This window comes from Tinamus guttatus, unplaced genomic scaffold (assembly GCF_059628265.1).
Source record: "Tinamus guttatus ecotype Peru unplaced genomic scaffold, ASM5962826v1 Tinamus_guttatus_pri_ptg000133l, whole genome shotgun sequence".
Classification (NCBI taxonomy): domain Eukaryota; kingdom Metazoa; phylum Chordata; class Aves; order Tinamiformes; family Tinamidae; genus Tinamus; species Tinamus guttatus.
The window spans coordinates 4,752,501-4,765,000 of NW_028288667.1; the positions used below are offsets into that span (position 1 = coordinate 4,752,501).

The window sequence follows — 12,500 nt, forward strand, 5'->3', positions numbered from 1 at the left end:
AAACGCCCGTGAGCCAAAGCAGCAGGGATTTGCCTGCCGTTAATGCAGATTTTTAGAAGGTTTTATTAAGTGCATGCACACCCAGGCTGGGATGTGGTTATTCTGCCGATGGCTGAGGTGTCTGAGACACGAAGCTCTGTGCACATGCACGAAAGCTCTAATTCTGCTTTCAAGGGGACAAATTTGGGTACAGAACAGCAGTTATCAGATACCTAGGAAAGGGAAGACTGCGCAAAAAAAATGGTATAAAATCCTAAAGATTAACGACCACTTTCACACTCTAAAATGTAGGTTTGAAGGGGAAGTAGCTGTTTTTCCCTGCTAGTACCTGGATTTCAGGTGAGTGACCTGGACCTGAAAGATTTTATTTTTATTTCTTTTTTATCTGAATCATCCAATCTCGTACACCTTCCTCTACATTGAGATAAATATAGATGTGCTACTGAAACACAAGTCATAAATAACGTGTTCCATCACCGAGTAACATTAAGAATGTTTACTGTCCTTAATAACTTTAATTTTACAACATACCAATATTATTTAGTATTATAGCCGAATTTATGAAGATTTTTAAATATTCATTGCATCAACCTAAGCAAATGTGTACATGAAAAATCCTTCTGGAAATACCTACTTTATGATAACTTTACATAAAGGAAGAAAAATAAAAGGAAAAGTACCTGGAACTTCGCTGAAAGACTCGCCCAGGACGGAGACACGAAAAGGGAGCCCTTTGGCTTTAAGCTGCAGCATCACTTTAAAGAAAGTTTCAGGATCTTTATCGTGTTCCCTTGAATGAACAGAACATATCTCAGCATTAGTTGTTTACTTGTGGAATTGATTTTGCTCATCAGAACAGCATTTTTCCTAAATTTTCCTCGGCATAAAGTCCCTCTCTCCTTATACCTCCCAGCTGCATATTTCCCTCAGTCCAGCCCTCAAGAGCAAAACTCAGTTTTATCAGATTCTTACATCTCTTCCCTGTCCTGAGATGATGTCTTTATTCTTTCAGTCACCAACTTGGAAAGCAAGGAATGAATAATATCTCACCAAGCACAAAGCAAAATCATGCTAAAAATGCAGAGGTAGGGAAAAATGTTTTTTTTTTATTCATTCACTGAAACAAGATATTTCACCTCCCTTTCCCGGATAAATATATTAATCTTTCTTTTTTTTTTTTTTCTAAAAACATATGATTTCCCAAAATGGAATTTTATGAATCCACACTGTATTAACATGTACTCCTGATTCACTCAGGGCATCCAGTAGAGAAGAAGGAATAATCCTAATATGAGGATTTTTTCCACCTTAAGACTGCAAAGGAGCTAGCTGGGAGTTAAAGCAGTAGATAAAAAAGATGCATATATTTATAGTTTCAGCTGAGGATAACATTAAAGGTATTACATTCTACATCTAGAAAGGAACGAAAAACCTATTTATTAGTCTATTTTCTTTATTAGGGCAAAATGAAAGGTTAAAAAGATACCACAGATAAACTAAATTTCCAGAAATTGGGAAATGATATTAAAACTGCAATGAGTTACTTCCCCTGCTCCAAGGTGAAATTTCTATTTTTCTTGCATTTAATTACTCTGCTTTAAATTACTGCATTATTTCAGACACATGTGGACCAGATGTCTTTAAAAGATTTTGTTTTTATTTATTTTTTAGAAGATTCCCCTGTTTTCCTTCTTGCATTATGGCAAATTGATAGCCTGGCTCTCCTGGTGGCTTCTTCACAGTCTGATTTCATCCCATGAATCTGAGGGTTTGTCACAGAGCTATATGGAAGATATTTAACAATTGTATTTATCGTTCAGGAAATCTGAAGCCAAATGACATCTGCAGCTCTACATGTGCTAATTTCTCATCCAGTCAATATTTTTTGCTTAGGGAATTAAAACAAATTAATCTTATAATTAACGTGACTTTTGTAGGTTGAAAAAACCTTCAGGAACTGTAGAGTTTTTGGAATTAGCTGCATTTTTTTAAATAAAAGCCAGACAATAATTACTTTAAGAGGGTCTGCATCTCCCAGATTTGTTTTGTTCCCGGTAATAAAGAGGAATGCAACAGCATAAGCTTCTTAATTTGGTTCACATCTGTGAACCAGGAGCCTTCACGGTGGTTCCAATAACAAAAGTGGATAATATTGACTCGGCGAGCGGATTTCTGCTGCAAAGACCCCAAAACTCTCCTCAGTTTGCTGGCCACCTCGTGATTTAAGCATCCACCTGCTTCTGCGGGTGAGCGGGAGGTATCGGCGTGTTTGCAACGTGCTGGTGCTGCCCAAACGTCCATCTGGAAGGAGCCAGAATGGACTCGGGGGTCTACAGCAGAAAGGAGAAGGTTTCTAAGGAAAACTGCTGCCTTGCAGAGAACCACTGCAAGGTTAGCCCCAGTTTCCCTCCCCGGCAGCGTTTTTGGGGTGTTTTAGGAAGGGTCAGTTAGGTGACGTGCCACCAACACGGCAGCCACATCCACCAAGCTCCCCGCGCAGCTCCTTCCAAATCCTTGGAAGATTTGGAAAAGCCGCAACAAAAAGTCCTTCCAGAACCGGATCCGCTTCCCCTGCTGCTTTCCAGGGGCGACCGGGGGTCCTGGAGGCAGCCAAAAGTGGAGGCTGCTGCTGGAGCCGCCCCGGCCCGGAGCTGCCAGGGGAACCACATACGCTGCACAGATTTCGGAGAAACCGACAGGAATTGGAAGTTGCAGCTTTGTTTAATAGGTGGGGAAGAACAGAAGGAAAATTTGGCACCCAGAAGGAATGCTGGAAGGGGAAACGTTTCCGCTGTGCTGGAGCCTGGCTTCTCCAGGAGGTGATCCTCCGTTCGTGCTCCCTTTTAAAACCCTTTGCTTTTATAAGATAGCAACGATGTCCATAGGTTTTAGTGACAAAATATGTGAATCCCATAGCTTTTCCGCTTGGGAGTTTATGCAGTTCCGTTTGCCAGTTCCTAGGACCCTCCCAGGCACAAGTATCTTATTTTTAGCCATTTTTTTTTGCAGGACTTACTGAAAGCTCCTGGCACGTGCACCTCCAGATTGCACTGCATTATTATACTTGTAAATTAATAACGGTGTAGCCTTTCCTGGTACCGAGAATAACGAGCACGAGGGCCTCTCTCCTGCACCAGAGTGCTGTGTTTCTCGGCTGACATGGAGAAAATCAAATACAATCCAGTCTGCCTTACTCAGCAACAACTGCTAAACACACCAGATTGTCATAGCAGTGATCGTGGAAAAAGATGAACACAATATGCAATGTCTGTTCTGCAAAGATCTGCTCAAAATGACGTGCACTTTTGCCTGCATCTGTTGCATTTTTGAGCTTTACTAAAGAGTATTAATTATATATATTCCATTTCCTGGAGGAGAGCTGCAGAAAAGCCTGATAGCAAAATGCAAACTTTTCTTCAAAAGTATTACTTGTTTGGAAGGGTAAAAAATAAGTTAATGTGATTTTAGGGTCTGTTTTTGCTGTTTAGGTATTTGTATTTTTTCCCTGATTTAATATTCACCTGGTAAAGGGAAAACTGGGCATGGTATGAATGTATTCTAAATTCACCATAGGCAAAAAGCAGAATAATAAAACCACCACAAAATGTCCATGGGCAACACATGCTTCTCATCCATCCCTATATGTGGATCTGGAAGCGCTGCCATTAGAGCTATTCACTGTGTTGATGTCTCAGTACCATAATGTTGTGTACTAGAATTTTTTTTGCCCAGGTTTATTCAAGAATTTATTATTATATGTGCTAACATTGCAATGTTCTGGTCTGTGGCAATGTGGATCTCCTTGTTCTCCATCCTTCCTTATGGGGTCTTCTTTTTGCAGTCTCAGACAACGTTTTCTGGCTTATTTCCATTGTGATGGGAATGAAATCAAATGGAGAATGGGAAACTTGTAGCATGAACTCTGCATCACATGGATGGCAAGAGTTTTTTTGGATATTCAGGGCTTTTTTGAGCTTAGCCTGAGCCCATCCTGGAAGAAGAGCGCAGACAGAGCTGGCTACATGCAAGTAAGTGCCTACTAGTGGTGGAAAAAAGGTAAATTTGGCCCCTTACAGTATTCAGTACATATTTATCTCCTGCATCTGGGCAAAATTCAGCAAGAGACCCATATGCTTTTATGTGAATTAAGAATAAATTTTTAAGGTGTATATATAAAGCTGATCATTTTTGGTGGCAATCCCAGTTATTTGGATGAGAAAGCCACAGACAGCTCTGCAGCTTGGAATGGTAAGAGAAATGCAAAAGAGATACGATGTGCTCAAATAAAATGCTCAGCCAGAATAAATCCAGTCTTTTTTTTTTTAAAAAAAAAAAAGCAAATAAGTTTAAAAACTATGGCTTATGTGAGTTAATCTGTTACATGAAAGTGCTAAACTAGGGGAGGAAGTCCTAATATTTTAGGAAAAAAACCCAACACATAAGTATGTAATGACTGTGATAACAGCAGTCCTGCCATGCCACCTCTCAAGGTGCTACACATTTTGAAAGGGTTACAAATAAATGCAGCTAAAAGCAATATTAAAAGGGTCAATCTTAATCTTCTTAAGACATTTAGCAAAGGAGATTTCCAGTGTTCCAGCGGCAGAGAATTCAAAATTGTCAGGGCACAAATGTGATGCCTCACATTTTATAGTGCCTTAAATCCAAGCAATGCAGCACATTTTCTACACCATAGTAAGTAAAAAATCCAGAGCAGGGTAGAGAAGTATTATTTCCAGGTCACAGGGAGCCAGGTGATGACAAGCATCAGTTTGCAAATCAGTGAGGAAAGAGGAGCCACATTCAGGCTTCCCATTGCACCAAACTGGAGACAGGGAACTGGCTTGGTGAGGGCTATGGAGGCAGCTTGGAAGCTCTTGGGACACAGGCTGGTAAGATGAGCTACATGACACCAACCTCCTGCTGTCCTCCTGCCTGGCCTGGGCACTCTCAAGAAGATCACAGCAGCAAAAAATAGTGCAATTCTCCAATGCATGCTCAAGCCTGAGGACAAATACCTGCAATTCTGTCATTGCTCACTGCATTTCACCAGTTAATGCATTTCACTCGGATATTTTATGCTAAATACGAAGCCCATCAACTTGTGAATTTAGGTTTATCATAATCTAATAATGTTAGAAAGTAGCAGCCTCGTGCACACAAAATAAGCACGGGCTTAAAAATAGAGAAATGCCAAGTTCTGATCTTTTTCTGCCACTGATTTCCCAGGAGACTGCTCTGCCCAGGTTTCCCCATCTGCAAGATACAGCCTTGCGGGAGCTTCCCCTTATGGGAATGTGGTGAGGACCAGAGCCAGGAAATACTTCAGGAAGATAATATGCTTCTTAAAGTAAGAAAGAGGCCTCATGGTACGGACCTGCTCAACGTAGTCAATGAAATATATTCTGGTAATAATTATTTTCAGGGAACAGGAAGGCACTTGCCTACTTCACATCATTTCAATATATGTTAAAACTAAAAAAAAAAAAAAAAAGACAAAGGTAAAATTTTAAACCTGAGTTTCTAATAAAAATGCTCATGATAACTGCAAGAGGGGAAATGCCACTGCCAGGAAAGAGCTAATAGAAAAGAAACTGGAGAGGAAAGAAATAACTGAAAAAAAAAGCAAACATGAAGGGAAAGTTAATTACTTTCCATTTTATCAATTACATTAGTTTCTCATCTTTTTCCATTTCCAAAGTGAGGTAGATTGCAACTATGTAGTTAAGTCCAAAGAGTTTTCTTCAGCTGATGTGCTCATAAAATGTCTTTGCTGCAATTGTGCCTCTAAACATTGTCTGGCATCATCAGCATCAAAAGTTGCCACAATACCCTGTCAGCTAATAAAAAATGCAGTCAACGAGAGAGAAAGTGTCACTGAATAATGTGTCACTGAATAAAGGAGCCTACAGAATAAATTCTAGGCAGAAATCTGGAGGTTTTGCAAGCCAAGAAAGGCCTTTGCCCATGCCTCTGATATACCTGAGTGAGACAAGAATTCGAAAATGGCCCTAGAGAGGCAAAAAGCAGCAGAACAGTACAGCAAATATTGTGTTTTATTTTCTATTATAGCCCGTGATATATTTACAGTGAGGAGTGTGTATTTTACCTTCTGATTTTTCAAATTGCTGGCCTGAGAAAAATGGGTGGCATTTTACTTTGCGCTGGGAAAGCATTTTCCCCTATCTTGTGCTATCTAGAAGAGATTCATAAAAAAAGAACCTTGGGAGTTTATTGTTTAGATCCTTCTTCTCCTCCTCTCACAATTCATAAAGAAAAAACTCAAAATAAAATATTGCACATTCCCTAACCAAAGAAACCTCAGGATCAGCATCAGTCATGGAGCCCTCTGCTTACTTCCTAAAGAGAGATTAACCTTTCAAGACAAAAAAACCTGCATTTGGTCTCAGTTACCTTGGCGTAAAAATCAATGCACTTTGATTCGGATGCCTGCTCATTTCTTTTACTTCAACCTAGCAAATCCAGCCTTTCACAAGTGTAATAGAGCAGGACTCACGTGAAAATCCTTTTAGTTGAATTTCTAAAGCAATCCAGTGACTCTTACGGACTCCCCCCCAAAAGCTTCTTAGAAAATCAAAACGAACTTCCATTTCCAGCTGTAGCATAATGAAATGGTGCCTCGTTGTGAGGAGTAGTGGGAGGAAAGATAAAACATCGGAGTGACCCCGAGGGCTCTGATAACCATATACAATACAGCCCATTGCAATTCAACATACTATGAAAAAATCATCTCGTGGTAATAATGGATGTGTAAGAATATGGATGTAAGTGGATAGTAACCTACTTTTGGTACTCAGGTGGTTCCTGAGAAGAACAGGAGAAGAATTGAACAGAAATTACTACATAAAACCTACATTGCTACGTGTTGACGGAGAACGTCACTGTTGAAGACCCTGCAGACTGATGCTGTCCATCCCACCACGATTTCTGCAGTGGAGATACATCCTAGACCAAACTATGACTATTTAATACTGCAACTCCACTGCCTGGATCACAAAAAGGAATTTGTGATCCTCCCTGAGCAGAATTAGCCAGGGTACCTAAGATAACTCATCCGTTTTGGATTCATGAAGCTGTCATCTCCAAGGATGAAGCTCCTAAGCAGGAACTTTTCTTGGCACCAAGACCAAGGCTTGAAACCCATTATTCAAAGAGATTAAAATAACTACACATCTCCCCGCTTTCAAAATAACGAATGAACTCATTTCTTTGACTCAGTTTTCCCACAGCTGCCATTGAGAAAAAGCAGAATAATAAGACAAAGGGAGAAAAAAAAAGGCTGAAAACATGGAGAAAAGGCAGAGTGAGGGTGGAAAAGAAGGGAAAGAGAAAAAAAAAAGAATAAATTGTTGTAGCGGGGCAAGAAGTGGAAATTAATTAAAACCAATAAGAATAAAAAATAATTAATTAATTCTAGCTTTGAAGGAAGAAACATACCTGTGCATTATTGGTGAAAATAGAGAGGAAAATGAAAATTAGATTATTGGCTTATGAAGGATCTGACTTTTATCTCTTGGAAGATATTTACATACTTTGGTGAGGGGTGCTGTATATTACAAAGGGGGCTGGTGGCACCGTCTGCTAAATTTCCCTGAAACTTCTTTTTACAAAATGTATTTTGTCCTTCGTTGATGATGTTTCCCAGGACTGATGGCTATCTTGGACTAAATTTTTCATCTGGAAAAAAACTGCCAAAAGTTTTCAGAATATCCAAAGAGAGAGATTCGAAATATCCCGTTACACAGTGAAACCAAATCCTGTACCTTGCATATGTTCAATTTCAAATAAGTCTCTGTTTCAGAGAGAGAACTGTGTATCTGGCCAGACCTGGACATACCTTGTGAAACCTCCTACAAATATAACCAAGTTAGGAGCCTTTGAAAGATTTCTCTTTGTACACGGTCACTGAAGACTCGAAAGTAGGAGAAACCATGAAGACAAGACATTCACGTTGGCCAAGAGGGCTTTAGGAGCAAACAGGAACCAATGTGGTATGGAAAAGCACAGAGGGTAACCTGAAAGGTTGAAACTTTGAGGAAGAGATAAATGCAATAAGAGTCACATACATTTCTGCTCAAAGAGATGGGTTTTGGGTTTTGCAATTGCTGCCCCAGAGAAGGAAGACACCAAGAACGGAGTCTCCCTTTATGGAACAAGGAGCAGCCAGGCCCACTAGAGCTTTCATGGCAAACTGTGATACACCTATTCCATACTTTAAAATAAATCCAAAATTCCAGTGATGCAGCTTCTGGATAGTCACACATAGACACACACGTCCCCCACCATCTCCACCGACCGCCGTGTGGACCTGCAGTGAGTAACCCCTACACCCATCAAATGAAGGAAAATGCCCCCAAACGTCCCAACATCAGGGCTGCGTTAGGCTCCATTCCACAAGCTCCAGAGTTCCTGACAAAATACACTTCTGTGACCCATTTCTGGTCGAAAGAAGGTCGCTTTGGAAATGGAGTGGTCCAAAGTTGCAGAGTGTTTTAGACTGCAATGTCACCACAAGGTCCAAACCTCTCACAGGCTCTTTTTTTTTTTTTTTTTAATGGAAAACAGTGGTCTTTCTTAAAATCTGGGAACCTTGTTTCCTGCATGCACCTCAGGTAAAATACTGCTTTATCCTTGACTTTAGAGAGCAGCAGCAGAGTTTACACCAAATTCATCCAAATGCAACTAGGAGCAGGGTTGGGTCACACAGCTCAAACAGGGAAAAGAAAGTAGAGTATTTAGTAGAAGTGAAAGAACTGAACATATTTGAAAGAGAAGTGACTAAAAGAGTAAGTTCATTTAAATACAATTCCTTTGTAGCCTATTAAGTTCTCCGCTATCAGAATAAAGTCTGCTAAAATTTAGTAAATAAATGCTTTCAGGAAAGCTTTATTAAATCACTTAAGACTTATCAAGTTAAAACTCCACCTCAGATATCATAATAAAACTTTCAGAGAATATATTTCATTTTATTAGAAATCAGAAGCCCATTACCAACTGCAGGAGTCACTGTGTGCTACAGCACCAAGCGGATTTCTGTAAACAGAATATTTACCAACAACTTGGATTTAGTTCTCTAAAGTTTCAGTTTCTGAAGGTCAAATAACTATGTAACTGCTTAATAAAGAAGCAAAGAAGTACCTCTAAATATCTCCAAGCTCTGATGGGCTTATATTCTGCTCCTTAGGTGAGGTATTAGCAAAGCTTATTTATTTTCATTTCCAAGGCTTTTATTTGCTCATTCCCTTGTGGTAAAGCTGATTTCCATGATGATTCCCTTCTTAATTTTAATACCCTTTTTACTCATCATATAGACATAAGAATTTTCCATAAAATAATGAAACCCTTCCAAAGGAAATGAAGACAACTAGGAGAGGAAAGTAAACTAAAGCTTACTTTTTTTTTTTTTAATTAATTGATCTACTGTCATATGCATATATGAAAGATTTTTTTTTAATGAAAGGAAAATAAGGTTAATTAACATAAAACCCCTCACTCCTTGAGATGTTGAATTTTGAATTTTATCCATGCTGCCTTAAGTGCCTTGATTTCCCAGTAATGACCTAGTTCTCCTAATGAGTAACATTAACCCCTGGCTGTAGCTGTCCAGGATTTAATTGTCAACTGGAGCTGAAATAGGAGAGTTTGCCGATCAGCAGGTATGTGGTATATTAACTCATGTCATTGCAGACCCTAATAAATAAATCTGTTGCTAAGGAAACAGGAACATCAGATATATCACTTCTTTCTTCCCTTTCCTTTTTTTTTTTTCTTTTTTCCCCTTCCTTTTAAAGGAAATTCCTTTCACACTGAGCTTTTAGAAAAGGAAATTAGCTACATGTAACATTAATTAGAAGAAACATCATTTCTCATCTCAGAAATACATCTCCAGTAATGAAAAAAAGGTGTTTGTGAAGAGGACGGCTTCCTGCTGCGCCCAGGGTAACTGGAATGACTTCCCTGCATGGAAATGCCCCGTGTGGTGCCCATCCGAGTGCGCGTGGATCGTGACACGTGTCCGTCCCTCTCTGTTATTGGGTTGCTGATCCCACAAGAGCAAACTGCTTCAGTTAGGCATGAGGAGCAAGAAAAACCAGCGTCTGAAAGTCAACTCTTGCTAATTCGCTGTATGTGTGTGATTGGTGGTAACACAATCTCCTCATAGCACGGGAAATCCTCCCTTTTCGGCTCGCCGGATTTACCACCGCGTGCGTGTTGAAGTGTAGATGTTCTTGCTCTTTTGGGTCCTACCAAGGCTGTTACCCGACTCTTGACTGGGAAGGTGAGCAGATAGGGCAGCGCCTCGAGGATGGGGCACCGCAGCGGCGTCCCGAAGGCTCCCGCGCTCCAGGGAGCTGCAGCGGAAAAGCCGGCGAGTCCCTTCCCGCCTCTGCTTCTGCACCTGCAAGATGAGAACCTGGGTGCTCTTGTAAGAAACTACCGGATTTGAGGCTTTACAGATAGGCAAGATTAGGCAAGTGAAAGCAGTAATGATATTTTTTTGTTTTCTGCAAGATTTGGGAAGCATCATCCAGGTGTTCCCTGTGTCTTTGGAGACCACACACTGTGGAGGTCCCTCTGAGTGCCCCACACATGCTGCTTCTTGGAAATGGCAGGTCCCAGGTTCAGCTGGGGACGAGGTGACAATTCTCCTGAGGCTCCAATGTCCACGTTTCAACCAGGAGAGGCTCATAAAGCCAAGGAAAGGGAAACGAAGAGGTGCCCATAAAGCCAATCCTTGCTCTGGGAATGCCAACCTCAGGCCTTGCTGAGTTACAGACCTCAGCAAACTGCTCCTACCCCAAATTACATCTCGCTGGAGAACATACGGGTGATACGAAGGGTATTTCTCCTGTTACCAAAGCTTGAGATATTTTCTCCTATCAACTTCTGTCAATGATCTTACAGCCCTCAAAGAAAATACGTTATAAGGAAGATGGAAAAAAAATACCGAGATGTTCATTATACCAGGAGATTTTCTGAAAAATTTCTGAAAGATCTAAAAACAGCAATCAAGGAACAGTGCAGCTTCCATCGAAAGGGTTCAACAACCCAATTCCCTGGTTGTGGGAAGAATTTTCAACATCAGACTTTGTTTATAAATAAACTAAGAAAGAATGGATACTTCCCACTCTCTGTCCAGTTTACATCTAAATCTGAATTTCTTGGAGCAGAATTTTCTGAAAAACTTTCTTCTTTAATATTTTTGAATTGTTTGCTACTCATGAGAAACTAATGCGTGCTGTCAAACTTAACTCCAATTTTGTTTGCATGAAAATGAAGTTAGATTATTTTCTTTTCTCTTTAAGTGTTCGAGTGAGGGTATCGGTTTCTAAGTGGTGTCTCCATGTACACTTTTATGGCAATGTTTCATTCACTACGTGTCATCTAGATCACACCCCTAGTGAACATAGTTTCCCTTGGGGAGGAAATACCTTTTCTTACACACTGCTAAAAAGCTTCCGTTTTAAAATTGCTATTTTACATGGGCTTTTTATCATATCTGCTCCGTTTTAGTTAAGCCTGTGTAAACATTTGCACTTGAAGCCTATGTTTTCAGTCTGTCTTATCTACCCAACACTTTCACCTTTTGGAATTACATTTGCCAGATCCAGTTGCTTTCCGAAGAGGTGGTTTCTCTCAAATAGATGGGGCAGAACCAACTCCATGGTCCTTAGTGCAGCTTCCTTCTTTATCCAGCACGTCACTGTGCTCTCAGCAGGCTCTTTGCAACGTGGACGATGCCTGTTGAGACCAAGATCTGACCACCAGAAGATGATTTCTAGGTGGAGCATTTACTCCTCCACCTTTTCCTCTCTTCCACTATCTGCATTCTGACGGGGCAACGTTTACACCAGAGAATTTTGCAACATGGGCGAAATATTCCTTGGTTTACAGATTATTACTGAAGCAGCAGCATATATCAAGTACTCTATATTAAGTACTTTCACCTTCTGCCTGCTTTTTAAATCTTAGAGCTGAGCACGCTGACTCCAGCGATACCCACACGCAAAACCCACCGCGGCGCTATCTTTGCACACCGAGAGCAGAGGGCCCTTCAGATAACTTTTGCAATCTAGATTGCTTTGTTTTTTTCTGAATTTCTTCATCGTGACTTCCACGGTGGACGTTCCTGCTCTCGCATCCGCTCGCCCACGTCCCTCCTCGCGCTCCGGCCGCACGCGACGCGAGATAACGGGGTATCTGTCTCATCTGCCACGTGAATCGACAGCGGCCCCTTGTTTTGCATGTGTGCTTGAGCTCGCTCTGATCCTGCCCGCGATCTCCAATCGGACCTGTGCAATTAGGGGAAGAAAAATTGATTTCTGACCACTGTCGGTTATCGGGTCTTTAACGGTTGAGATGATACAGTGCAGGCAGGAAAGAAAAAGCAAAAACATGAAGCCCAAGCAAATGCCTTGAACTAAAAGAGGGACAGAAGCAAAGTGCCTAAGATATTTATAACAAAATTGCATGCGTGT

At 40.7% G+C, this 12,500-nt stretch overlaps 1 protein-coding gene across 1 annotated transcript in view; it reads right to left on the reverse strand.

Annotated features, from left to right (window-relative positions):
- Positions 1-12,500, reverse strand: part of QTMAN (queuosine-tRNA mannosyltransferase) — a 107,251-nt gene that overhangs the window by 12,877 nt on the left and 81,874 nt on the right. The window contains exon 5 of the mRNA XM_088521810.1: positions 681-790. Within this exon, the coding sequence (XP_088377936.1) occupies positions 681-790 (110 nt within the window). The remainder of the gene's footprint in view (positions 1-680; positions 791-12,500) is intronic.